The sequence below is a fragment of the Gopherus evgoodei genome, chromosome 16 (assembly GCF_007399415.2).
Source record: "Gopherus evgoodei ecotype Sinaloan lineage chromosome 16, rGopEvg1_v1.p, whole genome shotgun sequence".
Taxonomy (NCBI): Eukaryota; Metazoa; Chordata; order Testudines; family Testudinidae; genus Gopherus; species Gopherus evgoodei.
The window spans coordinates 11,229,664-11,249,622 of NC_044337.1; the positions used below are offsets into that span (position 1 = coordinate 11,229,664).

General features: G+C 44.2%; 1 protein-coding gene across 1 annotated transcript in view; it reads right to left on the reverse strand.

Annotated features, from left to right (window-relative positions):
* Nucleotides 1-19,959, reverse strand: part of BRINP1 (BMP/retinoic acid inducible neural specific 1) — a 94,237-nt gene that overhangs the window by 13,600 nt on the left and 60,678 nt on the right. Inside the window, exons 4-6 of the mRNA XM_030536024.1 lie at nt 13,075-13,244; nt 11,592-11,697; nt 301-537 (exon numbers count right to left, since the gene is read on the reverse strand). Coding sequence (XP_030391884.1) covers nt 301-537; nt 11,592-11,697; nt 13,075-13,244 — 513 coding nt within the window. The remainder of the gene's footprint in view (nt 1-300; nt 538-11,591; nt 11,698-13,074; nt 13,245-19,959) is intronic.

The window sequence follows — 19,959 nt, forward strand, 5'->3', positions numbered from 1 at the left end:
CTGGTTTTGGATATAACATTGGGTTTTCTACGAAACAACATTCATCATGAAAAGTGTCTGCTTCACATGAAAATTTTCAAATTTTTATCCCAAAAAATGAACATCTGAAACACAAAAGTGTCTAGATAGTAGACCAAAAATATTTAGTTTTTTTCAGTGTGGGAGGGGAGTGTTTAATGAAAAGTCAAAATGTTTTTGTGGAAGAGAAACTCATTTTCCTAACAACACTTGCTCTTATCATTATTAAAACAACAACATCAAAACCACAGAAGCTGGAAAACAGCCCTTTTGCCCAGTTACCTGAATTCTCCAGATCTTTATAAGCTTCCGTCCAGGACTTGCCCATGTTTGCCAGCGTGTACTCCATGATCTGAATGTCAGTGATGGGACAGTTGCATTGTGGAAATTCTTCAGCACACTGGCAGCTGCACTGGCTGTTCCGACACACATACTCCCCCTCTCCATTGCACATGATGTAACTCAACGCAGACTGGACAAATTTCTCTTGTAAATACTGAGGGAAGATGATCTGGAGACCTGGCGCGGAGACAAGAGCAGGGGACGTGAAAATAAATATTGCGGATTGCTGTTCCTTTTTTTAAACCTGTTTCATTAACAGCTGGGAAGGTGACACAGAGGAATTAGAAGTTGCTATAAGATTTCTTCCCTAGTTGTCGTGAGCAAAGAATTTGGGGTACAAGATTTATGTCTCAAGTGCATTGCAACCGTTCAGCTGAGATCAGATTGCATCTGCTGGACTTAAGGAGGTCATGGCGTGGGGAATCAGCTCACAAGCCTTGGAAAATACGTCACAGTATGTTCTGCAAGAAGAGATATAAGGAGGGGGTCCTTTAGGTGAAATTGACATTGTTACACTATTAGATGCTAGAAAAAGCCTGCTAAAAACCTGTAGCCCCACAGAGCTGTGTGCAAGGGGCTGCCTCTTTACCCCAACCCCAGAGTCCCCTCTATCCCACACTGGGAGGAGATTGTCTCTATTCAACTCAGCCCCAGACTCCACAACAGTGTGTTCCACCCTGGTACACAGGGCTGGCCTTTATACCTTTTCCTCGGATGGACTTTTTCAGCCTCATCCACCGAGCGCTAGTTCAGCTGTAATGAACATTATGCCATTCTGACCTATTTTGTTGGAGACTAAATATCTCTCATGGTGTGGAAACGTCCGACCTACGCAAGAAAGGCAGAAAGAAAGACAGAAAGAAGGAAAGGCTAGACACTGGTAGACAGAAAGAAATACCACAGGCAAGAAAGAAAAAGAATATAGGGGGAAATTTGTACTGATGATTAGAGATTTTGGAGCCCACATCCCACAGAATTTCAGTGAGAGCTGGGTGTCTCACTCCCTTCATCTCATTTGAAAATCTCCCCCCAAAAAGTATGTGCTACATTCTTACTAGTGGAGACGCGTGGTTCCACTGACCTCAATGTAGCTTTGATACTTTACACATGCAGAGAATCTAGTCCTACATACATATCCCCTCTCCCCCCACTCCCTGCCCACACACACATACACACTACAGCTATTTTTCTGTGCTCTCCTGTTAAAGCCCAAGTCTGTGGGCTCCCTACAGACGGCCCGGGGGCCTTATAGGATTCACAGCTGTTTCCTTGTACCTGATAAGTTCTGCTTGTCAGACTCTGTCAGTTTCTGAAGTGCATGAGGCAGGGGAGAACAATAACTGAGCGAAGAAGCCTGGCCTGATCGCCTTTCCTCATAACAGGCCCAGGGATTTCAGACTGGCAGATAAAGGAGTTTATGGCTTGAACAGCAGTGCTGAACTCCAGTGTAATGAAGGCACGCAGGTCAATTACCCATCTGTTTGTGTTTCTATTGCTCTGAATTACAGTATCCGTCGCTGACAGCTCATTGGAGTGGAATGAAAATAAGACAATAATTCACAGGGTGAAACTGTGGAGAAAGGGCAGGAGGGCTGTGATCTCATTCAGGAGTTCAGCCCCCATCTTCGTGATGAGTCATTTGCACTCTAGGCGATAGAAAGGTAAGCGCCTGAGAACCCACCTCAGTGCTGGTTTTAATGGACACCCTTCCCTTCTCTGGAGCAGGACGCAGTAGCTCAGGTACTGGAGAATAACCAAGGCAAAGGGGACATCCCAGACCTCCTTTTCTTACCCCCTTGTGCACAAGACATAGTTTATGCAGAATGCCATGTCCACTGGCCGTGAGCTGTCCAATTGTCTGACCTAATTCCCAATCAAGCGCAGAGCAGTGGCAGCTGCCAGGCAGAATAAATATAGTGCTGTCTTCAGCCAGAGGTAATCTTTGGGACCCATGCATGAGGAAAAGGTTGGGGGCCTGGTTTTCAGAGGCACTGAGCATTTGTAACCACCATCGACTACCCTGGAAGTTATGGGTTCTCCACATGGATGAAAACCATGTCCGTCATGCATACTCTGTGAGAATCAGGGTTGGGGTGTGTGTGGTGTGGTGGCAGGGGGAGCGCCATCAGACAATGGGGAAAACACAAAAAGAGGGTAAGCTCCTGCATGTCCTACTGATCTCTCCTGGGATGGGTCTCAAGTAGAACCTCAGAACTCCTCCTTTTGACTCCAAAAGGGCTTGCAGGTGTGTAGCACCTTGCTGGATTTTGCCATGCACTATCATCTTATCCATCTGTAGAAGGGAGTTTCCTTGGCAAACCTCAATACTGGAGATAGGTGAAGAACTCCAGTTGCCAGGCTCCAAGACTTTACTCCACTTGCCTTGGCAATGGAAAGTGAGTACGGAGCTGTGTTATTATGCCCATTTTGCAGATGGGAAACTAAGGCACACAGCGGCTAAGGATTTTGAGACTTTCAAAGCACCAAGAGAAAGATCTTTGAGACCCTGAGGACTCCTAGATTCAGAGGGTCTGGGGCAACAGCCAGCCATGAGTTAGACTCACCACCTTCCATGAACCCTAAAGGAACGGTCTAGGTTCCATGGACTTGACTCAGTCCTTTGTCTACACTCTACAGGAATGGCCTGTCCTGGCCTCTGAGATTGTATGCAAAGCCTAAAATATTGTTATGCTTTTCAGTTCAACAAACTTTCTTTTTTAACCTTAGTTGGACAGCAGCACCCACTTGCTTCCCCGTCCCAGCTAATGGGGATTGCTTTCTGATGCATAACAGCCCAGCTAACCTGTGGTGAACCACCCTGTACATTTTCATACATAGCTAGACACACGGTGCGCACTTCTGATTGACACTCATCTCCCCCTCACACACAGACCACAAATGCACACTCCTACACACTCCCATGCATGTACACTACGTATACTGTATGTATAGTGCATGGCCAAAGCTGCAGAAATGCTTTTCAAACAAACACCCCCTCATATACAATACATGCACACTCCTATAGTGACATACACCTATAGAACCCTCACAGATGCGCTCAAGCAGGTCCTAACACTCATTTACACTAAGACTGCTTTACTCAGTTTAAGGCCAGGTGTTGGGGTGCCTATCCATGCAGGTGGTGAAAGGGTTCATGTGGGTTCCTAGAGGTTAGGCCAGACTTAATTAAAGATGAAGCCAAGCTGGAGAGGAGCTGGGTAGCGGAACAAAGAGAAGCAGTGTGGAGCAGAAAGCAGAGTGTGAAGAATTCTGCAGTCACTTTTGTGGTAGTGGAGAGACCTGAGGAAACAGGGAGGCCATGCATGGCGAGAAGGAAATCTGAGTGGGAGAGGGAAGGTCTCTGGAGAACACAGGCCTGAGGCAAGCTTCTGTGGCAGACCCTGGCTAGAGGGCTGAGTGACAAGAAGAGAAACCACTGCAGGGCCAGAGCAACCATCGGCAGGGAGTTCTAGATGAGGGGGGCCCACACCCAGATGTGAGTGTGTGCTGGATGAGGAAAGCTGCACATCCTGCCATGAGGGGTTCACCAGCAGTCAATTTACCCTTCTACAGGTCCCTTCACAATGTCAGTGTGGTGTAAAGGGAGCTTAGTGAGTAAGTGTGGGCCTGATTATCAGTTAGACTAAGACTCCATCTATCAAGGCACTTAAGTATGTATTTGCGTTTAAACACGATTGATTTCCTATTGATTTCAATGCAGCTACTAATGTGGCTTAAAGATGAGCACATGTTTAAATGCTTGGCTGGCTCAGGGACTCATACACTCATACTTGTGCATTTCCAAAACATGGACTTGGATGCAAGAAATACAGCTCTGCAGCTTAAAAATCCAGCCACCCTGCAGAAGATGTATTATTTTCTACAGCGACTCCCTGCTATGCACAAAGATTACCCTCCAGGCTAGGAGATCCCCGAGAGGGGAGGTTGAATGTTAAGGCTGTAGGAACATAATCACACACACCTACACTCCTATTCCCATTCACATATAAACACGCAGAGGTAAACATACACACTCAGACCAAAGACAGGCATGCACACCTGTGCTTTCTCACTCACCCTGCTTCTGGAAGACTGCACACCTTAAATGGTAAGCCACTGGTCAGGATCAATCATAGGACGAATGTCTGACATAAGGAAGTGCAAAGGCCCTCTTTAAAGTCTGGAGGGAGCAGAGGTTTGGTCAAACTGAGGTAGGAGCAGAGAGAGGATATGGGAGCTGGTGTGGGAAGGGACATGAATTCACTTAGGAAGGGTTCCTGGAGAGGTGTTTTGGCCTTGGCCTGGAGATATCTAAAAAGCATATTGCACGCCTTCCCACAGCCCCGCAATTAGAGCCGAGTGACCAAAATGTTGACAGAACAGTTTTCCCTTGAAAAATGCAGTTTTGTTGCAATCCAAATGTTTTTGGGAAATGTGTGGATGAGGAGAAAATGTAAATGAATTGTTTTGGCTTTCTCATTTCATTAAGGTGAAATGTTCCATTTCAACTTTCTCATTTCAATTCCTTTCGTTTTGACTTTTCCATCATATTAACTATTTGAATAGATATAATATAGAAATACAATATAACTGTTTCAGGTTACTGTGCTGACGTTATCAAAAGGAAACATGGTTCCCATATTGGAGCGAAAAGATTTGATGCTGTCAAAGAAAAGCATTTTGACATTTCCGAATGGAATGGTTTGGGAAACTTTTTGTTTTGCTGGAGATTTAGAAATTCTGGTTCCGTTTCGGAATGAAAACCTATTTTGAAATGTCAGAATTTCCCACGGAATGGAAATTCCATTTTCTGGCCAGCCCTGCTTGCTGCTTGCAATCTCCAGCACAGAGCCAAACACCTCCAACAGCCAATTCCTTTCCAATCAGCAACAGAATCAGCCAATGCTCAACTCCTTACAGCCTGCAACGAGGGTGGGCAAGCAGGCCCTGAGCAGGCCAATGAGATAAGAAGAACACGGACACACATGAACGTACACATGCTTATGCCCAGCCACGCAAACAGTGAATGTTTCTACTCAGTCCAAGTACTCTGATGTTTTAGGACATTTAGACCCAGTTCTAAATCTTGCAGCAGACCCTCACATCTTGTAAAGGGCCTAACCAAAGCCTTCATATGACCTTTGAGGCATTTTGGCTCTGGAGCTGAACATTACATCTTGGGCCTATGACTGCCAGGGGCTTGGGCATGTCCTTGAGAATGAGATGCTCTCACACGTAGGCTTCAGTCAAGGTCTGGCTCTGGCCGGCTGTTTGGGAATCAGAAATCTTCCCTGTCATGAAGACGCTGTTCTTTTATTGAACTGGCCTCCGAGCAGAGCGACATGAAGGCAGGAACACGGATTTCTGTCAGCAGCTCATGCTTGGCTGCTAATCAGATCAAAGTAGACTAAGTCACGATTCATTACCTGCAGCCCTGTGACTAATTCTTAATGAGCTCTCACAAAGCAACTGGAGAGGAGAGAAAGGAGCCTAAATAATTATTTGGCGAACCACCCTCCAGATTGGGTGGATAACATTAAGGTGTAGCTTTAAAGGTCACTTTGCGTTATTAAAAGGAGACCATTCCTCCCTGACCCTGTGCCTTTCCCTTAGCTCTGGGCTGACCAGTGTTGGGTCTGCCTTGTGTTGTAGCATATAAACTGTGTGTGCTGGTTATCCTGTTATTCCACAGGCTCTCACCATGAGTATTCACTGAATCAGTTCACATAGCTGAGATGCATCCCAGCAGCGAGCACTTGTCTGAAGTCCCATCACAACCAGCACCTTCCTCTTTCCCTTTCCTCTTCTCTTTTTGTCAGCCTTCTCCTGTCCTCTCTGTCCCAACCACTACCCCCTTCTATCTTTTGTTCCTCGTCCCTCTCTTCCTCCCTTTCCGTTCAGACCATCACAATCTCCCCCAACCATCTCCCCCTTTTCCTCTCCTCCACCATCTCTCTCTCTAGAGATTATGGGAGTTTCTGAGTGAGACTGTGTTCATTATTCATAGATTCTAAGGCCAGAAAGCATCACCATGATTGTCTAGTGCAGTGGTTCTCAAACTAGTGCTACTGCTTGTTCAGGGAAAGCCCCTGGCGGTCTGGGCTGGTTTGCTTACCTGCCATGTCCATAGGTTTTGCCGATCGCAGCTCCACTGGCCGCGGTTTGCCACTCCAGGCCAATGGGGGCTGCAGGAAGGGCAACCAGCATGTCCCTTGGCCCGCACCGCTTCCCGCAGCTCCCAATGGCCTGGAATGGAGAAACACGGCCAGTGGGAGCCACGATCAGCCAAACCTGCGGACACGGCAGGTAAACAACTGGCCCAGCCCGCCAGGAGCTTTCCCTGAACAAGCGGAGGCCCTAGTTTGAGAACCGCTGGTCTAGTGTGACTTCCTGCATAACACAGGCCAGAGAACTTCCTTCAAATAATTTCTAGGCAGATCTGTTAGAAAAAACATCCAATCTGGATTTAAAAATTCTAAGTGATGAAGATTCCACCATAGCCCTTGGTAAATTGTTTCAATGGTTAATTACTTTCACCATAAAAATGTATGTTTTATTCCCAGTCTGAATTTGTCTAGCTTCCACTTCCAGCCATTGGATCACGCTGTACCTTTCTCTGCTAGATTGAAGAGCTCATTACTAAATATTTTTCCCATGTAGGTAGTTATAGATTGTAATCAAGTCATGCCTTAACATTCTCTTTGTTAAGCTAAATAGGTTGAGATCCTTGAGTCTATCATTATAAGGCCCATTTTCTAATCCTTTAATAATTCTTCTGGCTTTTCAACCCTCTCCAATTTATCAACACCCTTCTCGAATTGTGGCACCAGATCTGGACACAGTATTCCAGCAGTGGTCACACGAATGCAGAATGCAGAGGTAAAATAACTTCTCTACTCCTATGCAAGATTCCCCTGTTCATGCACCCCAGGATTGCATTAGCTCTGTTGGCCACAGCATCACACTGAGAGCTCATGTTCAGCTGATTATCCACCTCGACCCCCAAATCTTTTTTTCAGAGTCACTGCTTCCCAAGATAAAGTCCCCCATTCTGTAAGCATGGCCTATATTCTTCATTCCTAGATGTATACATTTACACTTAGCCATATAAAAATGCACATTGCTTGCATCCAGTTTACCAAGTGATCCAGATCTCTCTGTGTCAGCGACTTGTCCTCTTCATTATTTACCATTCCCCCAATTTTTGTGTCCTCTGAAAGCTTTATGAGTGAAGATTTTATGGTCTCTTCCAGGTCATTGGTAAAACATGTTAAATAGCGTCGGGCCAAGAACCAATCCCCGTGGAATCTCACTGGAAGCAGACCCACTCAGTTATGATTGCTTGTTTACAGTTACATTTTGAGACCTATCAGTTAGCCAGTTTTTGATCTGTTTAATGTGTGCCACATTCATTTTGTCTTTATCTAATTCTTTAACCAACATGTCATGCAGTACCAAGTCAAATGCCTTATAAAAGCCTAAGTATATTACATCAACACTATTACCTTTATCAACCAAATGTGTAAACTCATCAAACAAATATATCAAGTTAATTTGAGAGGTTCTATTTTCCATTAGCCCATTTTGATTTGCATTTAATTACGTTGCCCTCCTTTTCGTTCTTTACTAATTGAGTCCCATATCAGCCACTCCATTATCTTGCCAGAGATCAATGTCAGGCTGACAGGCCTATAATTACCTGGGTCATCCTGTTTACCCTTTTAAAAATTGGTACAACATAGCTTTCTTCCAGTCTTCTGGAACTTCCCCAGTGCTCCAAGATGTATTAAAAATCAACATTATCAGTCCAGTGAGTTCCTCAGCCAGCTCTTTTAAAACTCTTGGATCCAAGTTCTCTGGACCTGCTGATTAAAAATGTCTAACTTTAGTAGCTTCTGCTTAACATCCTCCAGAGCTACTAATGGAATGGAAAGCATGTTGTCATCCCCATACAACGAAACTACATCAGATGTTTTCCCCAAATACAGAATAGAAATATTTATTGAACACTTTTGATTTTTCTGCATTATTACTGATAATTCTACCATCTACATCTAGTAATGGACCAACAGCATTGTTAGGATTCATTTTGTTCCTAATAAAATATATATATATATATTTAAATGCCTTTGTACTGAAATTGCACAGAGACTGTTCAGGGCAACAAGATACGACATAACTCGCATCTTTCCAGATGCCCCCCACTTCCATTGTTTCTCTTGCTCTTTGGCTTCCTCTTTTCAGCTCCATGGTGCTGCTCAACCTTGGCTTTCTGAATAGCAGTAACTACTGGGAAAGTCAGAAAGGGTGCAGTCTTCTGAATTTCTCAGCCAGATAAAGTCCCATCATCCCCATTCTTTTCCTCCAGAGACTGATTCAGATCCTGATAATCATGGGGACTGGCTGAAGGAGTGGCAAGGGGAAACTTTCTATCTATCCCTTCCCCCTTCCCTCTCACACACTGTGTCCTCCTTCTCTCTTTCCCTTTGCTCTTTATTTTCTCTCTCTCTCTTATTCTTTTTTCGTTCACTCTCTCCCCACTTCCATTGAGTCAGCTCCATGAAAGCCATAATGAAGTTCCTATTTCCAAATGCTCTTTCACTGACATTCTGTATCTGCCTTTATTTCCCCTGGTTACATTGTCCCTTCAACGCCCACTTGGAAACTCTGCTCCCATCATAGCTAACCCTAACTCTGAACAAGTGAAAGGCAAAAATCAGAATTTCTGCCGTACAGGAAATTATGATATTCCTTTTCTTTTGGCCCACATAAGGACAAACATTTGAAATATTTTTTAATCGAATATAAAGTTCCCAAAAACTATGAATTGGAAATGTCAAAATGAGATATTTCATTTGTATTTTCCTTTAGGAAAATCAAAAAATGTCAACAAGATGTTGTGGAAACCTCAGTTTCCATAAAAAACAAACTAACAAACAAAAAAACCCAACAACAACAACAGAATCTTTTGATGATAAATTCTTGGCCAGCTCTAATAGCAATGCAAGGCTTCCTTCTTTCCCTTCCCTTGGTTGGGCAAACATATCCTAATCAACCATAACTTATTATACAGCAGAGGTATCTGCTGCAGCTATACATATCTGAAGATTGGCCACATTATTGTGAAATCTGAGTAACAGGCCAAACCTAAGACCTTACTGTAAATCTAGAGGATATTACTTACAAAAATCTAGGATAACCCCTTCCCTGGTATTTTCAAAAGGGCCAGAGGACAATATGCACCCACTGGTTTTCAGCCAATATCTTTGAAAATCCCATTCTTAATTATTAATAACCATGGATGACTATAAGCATTATTGTTCATTGAGACCTGATCTCAAGTCCTTTGAAGTCAATGGGAGCCTTTCCATTCATTCAGTCTTTGGAACAGGTCCTTAGGTCGGTCGGTCGGTCTATCTATCTATCTATCTAAAGGGTTTTGATTAGTGATCAGCCTTACAGTATATATAAGAAGCCCTACTACATTATATATTACTATCTTACTATACTATACTTACTATACCATATTACTATATATAAATTATGGGAAGGTACATTTCAGTGATCACCAATACATTTAAAGCAACAAGACTATTATTTTTAAAGAAAACAATTTTTTTTAAATCCACAATATGACTTAATAAATGAAACCCAATTTCTGTGAAACATCCTACGTTTCACTAAAATTAAAACAACACTTGCCAATTTACACTGAAAACCGAAAACCATAATATAGCCTGTTCTTCTGCAAAATTTAAAATTTAAATCTATATAAACATTGGACAAAGTGAACTGTTAAAATTCATATTTCCTATTTTGTTGAACATTGAGTATAATCACAACAAAGCTCATGCACAATAAATTTCCTGCTCCATTGAAGTCAATGGAAAGACTCCTGTTGACTTCAGTGGAACCAGGACTGGTCATGACGTTAATTAATGTACTTGGCCCATAACCTCTAGGGAGGAGGGATAGCTCAGTGGCTTGAGCATTAGCCTCCTAAACCCAGGGTTGTAAGTTCAATCCTTAAGGGGGCCACTGGGGGATTGGTCCTGCTTTGAGCAGCAGGTTGGAATAGATGATCTTTTGAGGTCCCATCCAACCCTAATGATCTATGATTCTATGAAAACACAGGTGTCTATGACTTGAACTAAAGGATTAAGTACACCAGGTAGTAGCTGTGGCTGACTCGGCCAACAGAGAGGGACATTTGGCCAGTATGTTACTTAAATATCATTGGATATGTTGGTATTTCTTTACATTGGTGTATATACAGCATCATGCCCGTTTAGTCTCTGGTGCCTTTGGCTTTGCTTTAGAACACAGTCCATATGAATAACAAACCCAGCAGCATAAATTCACCCTTGTAGTCAAGATACTCACCAAAAAATGAATCTCAAAAGGCATAATATTCCACCCTCATTCAGTTCTCTCTCATTTCCAAAGCCCCTCTTCCCCCCCACCAAAAAAAAGTAGTTGAACCTCATGGCTTGTCCTGAATGCCAACAGACTCAGACTACTTCAGACAAGCAGAGAGACTGGCAAGGTCAAGTTTATATAGGTTAAAACCTTAAACTCTGTCTGAAACCAATAGGCAGCCAATACAAATCATAGAACACTGGCGTAATGATATAGGGACCAATCCGAAGGCCAGAGAAATCGGTGGAAAAACTCCCATTGACCTCAGCGGGCTTGGGTCAGGTCCATAGCCCTGCCATAAATCTCTCTCTCTCTCAGTCCTTCAGTTTTTCTCCTTCTCCCTGTTTCAACCATTGTTACTGTTTACTACTATTTGAACTGCAGTAGCATGCAGAGGACTAAGGGCCAAAATGGCAAAGGCCTTTAGGCACGTAAAGCTGCATCTAGGTACCCTCGTACCTAGCTACCTGAGCAGGTTAGGTGCCTAACTCCCATTGAAAGTCAATGGGATTCAGGCACCCACATTATGTAGGCACTTTTGGAAATTCCATTCTGTTCCTAATTACATCTTTAGGCACTGGAATGCCTTTGCAGTTCTGGTCCCATTGTGCTAGGTGCTGTACATATACATAAGAACACACTGTCCCTGCTCGAAGGAGCTTATAATGTAACTGAAGACAAGGCAAGTGTGTGTAACAAACACTTAGAAGAGGAAGAAGGAGGAGGAGGGTATGAGCTTTAATTTCCTCTTGTCATTCCTCCCTCCCCTCCACCTCCCCGACATTCACTCATTCCTTTCTTCTGATTCCTACCTTGCAGGTGGAGTTTGCTCTCAGTGCTTTGCAGAAGGACAGAACTCACAGAGTCCAGATTGTCGTAGCTGTTACAGCCCAGGGGGCCAGTCCGAGTTTCTGTTACCTAGAGAAGAGTGCAAAAAAAAGGAAACATGCCATTTGTTTGTGGCATTTCCAAGACAGTCCAGCCTCTGACATCTCCACTGGCTGACGGACATCCACACCCACCCCACCCTCATGAAAATAAAACCTACATGACGTGGGTAAGAGCCAAATATCCCCAATGGCCAGGTTAGAAATGAAAACGTGAAAGAAGAGCCACCTCCCAGACTCTGTCCAGCTGCAAACTGTCCTTTGTTTTATGTTATTGTTTTATGTTATGAATCTGGGCCTGGTGAGGGGAGGCCTGCAGGCTGATCCACTCGGGATCTCTGTTGGCTTAGACCAGAAGCCAGGAGAGGAATCCCGTTTTCTCTCCATGGCAATCTAGAGCACATGGATTGAGAATCAGATATGGTGATTCTCCATACTATGGATTCTCCCCCACCACACAAGCCCATACTACGGGATAGATGGAGACACAGAAAATCCTCCCACTGCTTGCAGCATAGTTGTTGTTATTGTTGGTATCTAGCTGCGGAGGAGACCTGCCCTTCCTGAGTTCACAAAGAGTGGTTATCTGCTGCCAGGGCTTCAGTATCTCAATCCAGTTTCCCATTCTTGAGGGAATAGGCTGCACCAGGAGACACCACAGGACAATAACACAAGCCGGAGCCTTTCAGTGTGATGGCTAAGAGTGATGTCTCCATCCCGACTGTCTTCCCTGCAGCATGTTCCCTGACAATGGAATCCCTCCCCAATGGAGACTGAGTGCTTTCAAAGGAGGAGGCCGCTGTTTGTGGATCCATTTTCCTTTCCTTTGTATCCTCCTCCCAGTAGCTTCCCCCGCTCCCCCTCCAGCGCTCTATTTCTATCCGTTTCATTCTGTAAGCCTTTGTAAAGCCTCATTGTGGGCTTTTCTCATTCTCTTGTAATCAATTCACCTGAGAGCTGTTCAGCAGAAACTCTACTAATACCTGCTGCAGGAAGACACACAAGGGTGGCTGCCACTGCAGAACTGCTAGCCCATTTCCATTGTCACTGCTGACCTGACACGGCCAGGCCCTCCCCAATATCACTGTTACATGGCAAGGACGATGATCTCTTTAATATCAATGCCACACTGGGTGTCCCCTTCCCAAAATCACTTTCACGCTGAAATGATCTGTGCCTACCCAAAATGAGGGACACAAGAGAATAACTTTTCCCATCTAACACCAGTAGCACAGGGCAATAACTTGCCTTTTCCTGGGGGGAATGCCACGTTGGAATGGCTGGTGCCTACCCAGCAGCAATACCATATTAAAAGCCAAGCCCTGACTGGCATCACTATGCATCGGAATGGCTGTCATTCCCTAGTCTGTTTCTCTCCCTGGAATCTCCACAGCAGCAGATGCAATACCTTGATTGCTCCGGTAGAGATCTGGATCTCATGGAGTCTCCTCATGGTGCCATCGCGGTCTACGAAGTAGGAGGAAGCAAGCTGGTGCAGTGCCTCAACGCTTTGGGTAGCGTTTCCGGACTTCCTGTCAAGCCGGCTTTTGTCCATGTACATGGTCAAGGCCTCCTCCCCTGCAGTGAAAGGAAACAGATTGCTACATTGGAAGGTTTGCTGCTAACCCCCCAGGGCTGTGTGCACAGGTACCGACAGTATCACACTGAACCTGTGCAATCCAAACTCTGCACCCCTGGAGATGCCTTGTGCAACAAATCCAGTCCCATTCTTCTGGACAATGGACCAGATTCAAAAGATTCAAAAGCATAGCTCCATTGCGGCCAATGGTGCAGATCCCCAGCTTCTGTAAATCTGAATAACTTCACTAAAAGCAATGCTGATTTACATCAACTGGGAAACTAGTCCATTATATGGAACAATAGCAACAAGGCCTGTCATTTTGGGGGTACATTTGGAGTGATGGGGCCAATATTTAGACTTGGTGGAAGAAGATGCAACTCTCATGGAAGTCTCTTATCTTAATTCAGTGGCATAAATGATGGTTTAAGTTACATTTAGCTCACAAGTGAATGGATCTGTGTTTAAAGGATAAATTAGTGTCATCTGGCATCAAGTGGCTATGCAAGATGAATGGTTGAGAAGAATGGGGAGTAGGAGGGATGAGATCACAAGCAGAAAAAAAGCAAAGAGAAGTAGCATAAACAACTACTTGCTCTTCCTACAGGCCTAGAGAGCACAGGTGTTGCGTGTTGTGTGGTACAAGAGCAAGGGATAAAGTGTTGAACAGGACAAAGTAGTGCAGGGAAATCAGGCCCAGTATTAACAAGAGCATTGCTGCCCTGGAAATGACAGAGAATCAGGAAGTATTATTATTATTAATATTTTATTTTATCATTTTATTATTAAGTACAGACATTAGAATCCCGAGAGGCAACAAACGTTAATGAACAATAGCAACATTCTGAATGAAAAGAAAAGAAAAATGAAAAGAAGACGGAACAAAGTTTATAACCACAGTTTATTGTTAAAAACATCTATTCATGACGTCTGAGCCAGAATACAATCCAGCTGACTTTCTCTAAGCTCTGTTAGCTCTGCAAGATTGAAAGGAGTGACAGACAAAACCAACATATTTTCCTCACTAAGGTCACGAAGTCTGATTTTGAATGTACACACAGAGCAGAAGGTGCCATTTTTATCTAGTTAGCTTTAAGAGAAGAATCAAAGTTTAATTGGGGTGGAAGTAAGCAGCACCTGCTGTAATCCAACCTGTGGATCCAACAGATGAACTGAGATTTATGCTGATGATGATCATTATAATACTAGGATTGCATGAAAAAAGTTGCCTCACTACTGTTTTCATGGATAAATATTTTACTTTAGGGACATTTGATTTTTTAGAGGAGAAAACTGATTTTTTCTGTGGAAAGCAGACACTTTCTGTGACAAACTTTAATTTGAAAAAAATCAAAAATGTATATGAAATGTGTCTCCAATTTTTTTATTTAAAAACCAAACCCCAGAATATTTTAATTTGGCAATACTACTGTGGCTAATGGGAATTGCAGTTCAGTTTCCTCACGGCCTTATTCTCCAATATGGGCCAGACTCCCTAGCTGACCCACATATCCCATGATGCACCATGGCCAAGGTCTCCCATGACACACCCCTGTCGGAAGACTGTGGTGCATCATGGCAAACATCTGACCAAGGAACCCAATCTAAGCCACAGAGAATGGGAGCTTCCACCACCCAACTACAACTCCTCTGAGCCAACCTGTGGCATTTTCAAATCAAAATATTTTGATTTTTTTGCCAGGATGCCAAAATTTTCTATGGAAAATTCCAATCAAAAACATTGTTTTCTTCAAAATTTTCCATGGGAATCCCCATCCCCCCAGCTCTAAATAATAACAACAATAATAATTAATAATAATCAAGAATTAATCTGTTGACAGTGATGCCTAGAGGCCCAAGGTGGTGATCAAGGCGTTACCATGTTATGCCTTGTGCACACACATAACAGAGATGATGTTTCCTGCCCTAAAGGGTTTACAATCTAAGCATATGATGGGAGACAACAGGTGGATACAACAAACAGACGGTGGAAGCACCAGGTAATGAGACGAATGTGATTAACATGATAAGCAGCGGTCACAGCACACCAGCTGCTTAGCTGCTGTCAAGTTTTTAGCTGGCGTCACAACGCATGTGAGTTTCCAGGAGAGCTTTGAAGGAAGATAAAGTAGTGACTTTGTGGATTTGTACAGGGAGTTCCTCTGTCTGAGGGGGAAAGCTTGGGAGAAAATGCAAAAGTGCATGTGGGAAAATGTGATTAATAGGCAATAAAGGCTGTAGCGTGGGCCAAACGTATCCTTGATAAAACTCTACTGAACTCAGTGGAGCTGCACCAGAGATCAATGTGGTTGTCTGTGTCCGTTTCAGACTAGAGTACTATACATAGCAGAACGTGGCACTTGGGGGCCCTGGACGGGTATCTCCCAGATGGCCGTTACACACGCAGCTCCTGTGGAGTTCTAGTGGGATGTGGGAACTCTCTTGTGTTCCTTAGCAAAGCCCACACCTTGGTTTTGCTTCCCATGTAGAAAGATCAAGGCCTTTGTCAGTCCCTGACTCAACAATCACTGGTGGAACGCTTAGCTGGGGCAGCGCTTTGAACTGGGTGTGCTCGTGTACACTACGAACTTGCACTGGTATAAATATACTGATCAGGAGTGTGAAAAATCCCCCACCCCTACCCCGAGCGATGTAGTTTTTTCGGCTAACCCCAGTGCAGACAGGGCTATGTTGATGGGAGGGCTTCTCCCTGCGACACAGCTACCGCCTCTCATGGAGGTGGATTAACTATGCGGTCGGGAGAAGCTTTCTCGTCACATGTGTCTGATAAAGTGAGTATTCACCCATGAAAGTTTATGCTCCAATACGTCTGTTAGTCTATAAGGTGCCACAGGACTCTTTGTCACTTTTTACAGATCCAGACTAACACAGTGACCCCTCTGATACTCTGACATCCAGCGTAGCTCCAGAAGCTTGGGGAGTGGCAGTGGAGGAACGACCAAGCCATGCTGAGTATATAGCCACTGATTTCAGGCAGTTTTGTACTCGACACAGCTCAGCCATGCCTCTGCTGCCGCTTTCGATACTACCACGGCTACCCTGCTATTTGTATTCATGCTAACTCTCAGGAGATAACTCAAATATGTGCACAAAAGTTGGGGACTCACACCTCTACCTCATCATGTAGACACAGCCATGGAGACCTGGCAGAAAGCAAAATGTCCTGGTTAAATCCCCACCTGGTAAAGCTACTGGGCAGTAACCGAAACTGCTAGCATGCTAAGATGTTAAATACTGATTCAAAAATGGACTCTACATTGACAGAGCTGAGGGGTAGGAGCAAGGGTCGCAGACCAGCATGTAAGTAGGCTATATGAAGCTAGCACTTAGACCAGGGGTCGGCAACCTTTCGGAAATGGTGTGCTGAGTCTTCATTTATTGACTCTAATTTAAGGTTTCGCGTGCCAGTCATACATTTTAACATTTTTAGAAGGTCTCTTTCTATAAGTCTACAACATATAACTAAACTATTATTGTATGTAAAGTAAATAAGGTTTTTAAAATGTTTAAAAAGCTTCATTTAAAACTAAATTAAAATGCAGAGCCCCCTGGACCACTGGCCAGGACCCGGGCAGTGTGAGTGCCAGTGAAAATCAGCTCACGTGCCGCTTTCGGCACTTGTGCCACAGGTTGCCTACCTCTGACCTAGACAGTAGTTGGAGAACCCAAAGCTTTTATGGCACCTGGAGATCTGTGTTCTATTCCCAAAGAAGCCGTCATTTGCCCCTCCAAAGTGTTTCAGTCTCACCACAGAGAAGATGAGGGGGGAAAATGAGAAAACTCTCTGTGCTTCATTCAGTGCACATCCTGGGAGACAAGTCCCATTCCTGAGATGCGAGATACAATGGCAGGAGAGAGCAGGGAGAGCCCGCTGCTTGAAACCCATGCTGTGTGCATGTGCCTAAGACTGGGAAAAGCCCAACATCCCCATGGAAAGAGAGCCAGCGAAAGCAGCCCATAGATCAAGAGGGGTTAATAGACTTTTGCTGCATTATTAAGTCTTAATTTCTCGTTTATTAAGCGGATGCTATGTTCAAAGTTGTCTTCGCTTCAGGGCTTTCCCTGCAAATTAGCTCTCAGCTCTGTGTGTGGGTGCCCTAGAAATGACCCTGCACCAATCCCTTTGTCAGAACTAAACTGGAGCAGAGCTGGCTCTCTATCAGGCTCTGGGAGAAACAAGCTGCTCGGCAACAGAAAGGCATCAGAAATCCTCTTCTTGTGGAAGGTGTCTAGGCAGCAACCATGCTGGATGCAGGATGGCATCTCTCAGATCTTCTTGAGCCCCTCCCAACAGTTGCTATGCAAACAAGGAGTCTTGCACATTTGTCTCTCGTTCTTTAGCTGGTTAAATGTCAGGCTGAGATTTGAATGAATAAAAAGCACAAGTCTCTGGGTAGCTGTTTTTCTCATGTGGTCCAAGGTCTTAAAGCGGCTCCTAAGCGACGATCGACTTGATGTCAGAGGGATCTGGTTTAGCCTGCAAACTCTGAGCGGAACATGTCCCCCTCCGTGCACAATGCACACTGTGTGGTCAGTGTAAAGCTGCTTCGTCTTCATCACAGTCGTTGCCAAGATGAAGTCTTCATTCCTCTTGCCCTGCCTGCCCCCACCCCGCTGCTCTGGGCTGATTGAACACTTCGCACTTCTGTCCAACACCAGCTCTCATTACAAGCCTCTGCATATTTAAAAATGTTGTGTTGTAAAAACAGGAGATCGAACAAGCCACTGTGAATAATTCACAACCTCACCCAGTGAAATTAAAAATATATTTCACCCTTGAAGGTCTCTGTTATTTGGAATTTCCAGGGACGTGGAAGAGAAAAAGGCTGCCAATGGGAAGAAATATAAAACTACAAATAAAACTCCATTCGCCTCCATGGTTTCTTCCTTCACTGCCTTGCGCTGTGTAAAATATGATTCCAAGGAGACATTTCCTCAACCGAAATGAGTTCTCTCTGTACAGAGTTCTTATAGGGCCTGATTCAACACATCATCTCTATCCAGCAAATCACTTAAGCACGTGCTTTGCTGTATTGGAACATTTCATGTGGTTGGGGTGGTGGAATTTGATTGGATGCATTGAACCAGCAGTTTTGGACTAAGGATTCTTCTAGGGCTGCAGTCAATAATGGCTAGGACCACATGACTTCAATGGACCTACACCAGTTTACCCCATCTGAGGATCTGGCACCTAAGTCATGCAGGCAGGGATGCAAATCAATCTAATCTTGTCTACATAGCTGATCATTTACAGTATGTTTAAAGAGCTTTTCATAGCCCCCAGAGGAACAAGAGCCAGAAATCCGAGGAATTTCACTAAGGATTTCACTATTGCCAATCTATTTTATGTGGACAGCGCTCAGATAATATGATGCGCAGAAGCACAAAATTTTAAGATAAGATGCCTTCTTTGTCACTGCAGTATTCTCAGTGCAGCTACTGCTACATGCCATACCTGCTATTTAACCCTATAAAACGCATAATAGCTACAGGCAGTAAAAAGAAAAACAGAAGCAAAAAAATATCCATGAGAAATTTACTTCCATTTTTCATTTTCAAAATATTTGAAATTTTCTACCCAGCTCCAGTAACTGGGCATGCGAATTGGTGACTGCATCCGCAATTCTCCATCTTATTGATCTACTGGCGTATGCTGCCCATACCGGGACCGGTCTGCAACCCCTGGATATATATTTTGCATTGAATTTAATTATTATTCTTTTTTTTTTTAAATGTGGCCCATATTTTTTCCTTTAACTATTGTAGCCAGTTCAGGTCTCTCTCTGTCCCCCATCAGTGTCTCCATCCCTGCCTAATGCCTTGGTGTGCTACTTCATAGAGCACTCTAAGTTTTTCCAAGTCCAGTGAGTTTCGCCCGTGGGAGAAGATTGTTTTCCTTCTGTATTCAGTTTGTTTCAGAGAGAGAGCATCTGGTTTCAAGAAACAAGGCAGGGCGTGAAGGTTAGGCGGGAATGCTGTTATAGGCACTATACCAGCCAGACTGCTATTCTGTCTATTCCAAGAGAGAAAATCACCCAGGCAGAATATCCAGTTCACATGGTTCTTTCAAATGCTGCCTCTGCACTTATTTGGAGTTTGGCATTAACATATTTAATCTGGAACGATTATCATCACACAGGCATCACGCACGCAGGCCCATATACACCCTCTCAAAACTGCAGCATATCCACATCGTCTTAAAACTCACATACTCAGATATTGGTATTTGCATACTCAGGGCCATACTGTGATTCTCTCGCGCATAGCAGTACCTAAGGCCACACGGAGTACTCTGTTCTATTAAAAGTAGTAGGACATACGGCTCAGTTCACCCCCATCATGTGGCATTGCCTTTTAAGATCTGATATATGAGAGGGCTTAGGAAATAGGAGATACTGGTAGAAAGGAAGTAAGTAGTATTTTCGGAGGAAATCCTGTTATTGTTTCTTTAAGGGCTTGTGATCAGAAGCTTTGCAGGGTGGGTGGAGCCAGGCTCCCCTTGCTCCCAGACAACTGGGATGAGCTTTAGGAAGGGGATCAGCATATATGCTGCCTTCTCCTTCATAGCATGGCAGACAGCAGCAGGAGAAGGCTGGGCTGCTGAGCCTGAGAACTAATTGGAGGAAGCGGCCAGCTGAAGGAGAAGCTTGCTAAAGCTCCACAACCAGCCTAAGTTACCACCCTAGCTCCAGG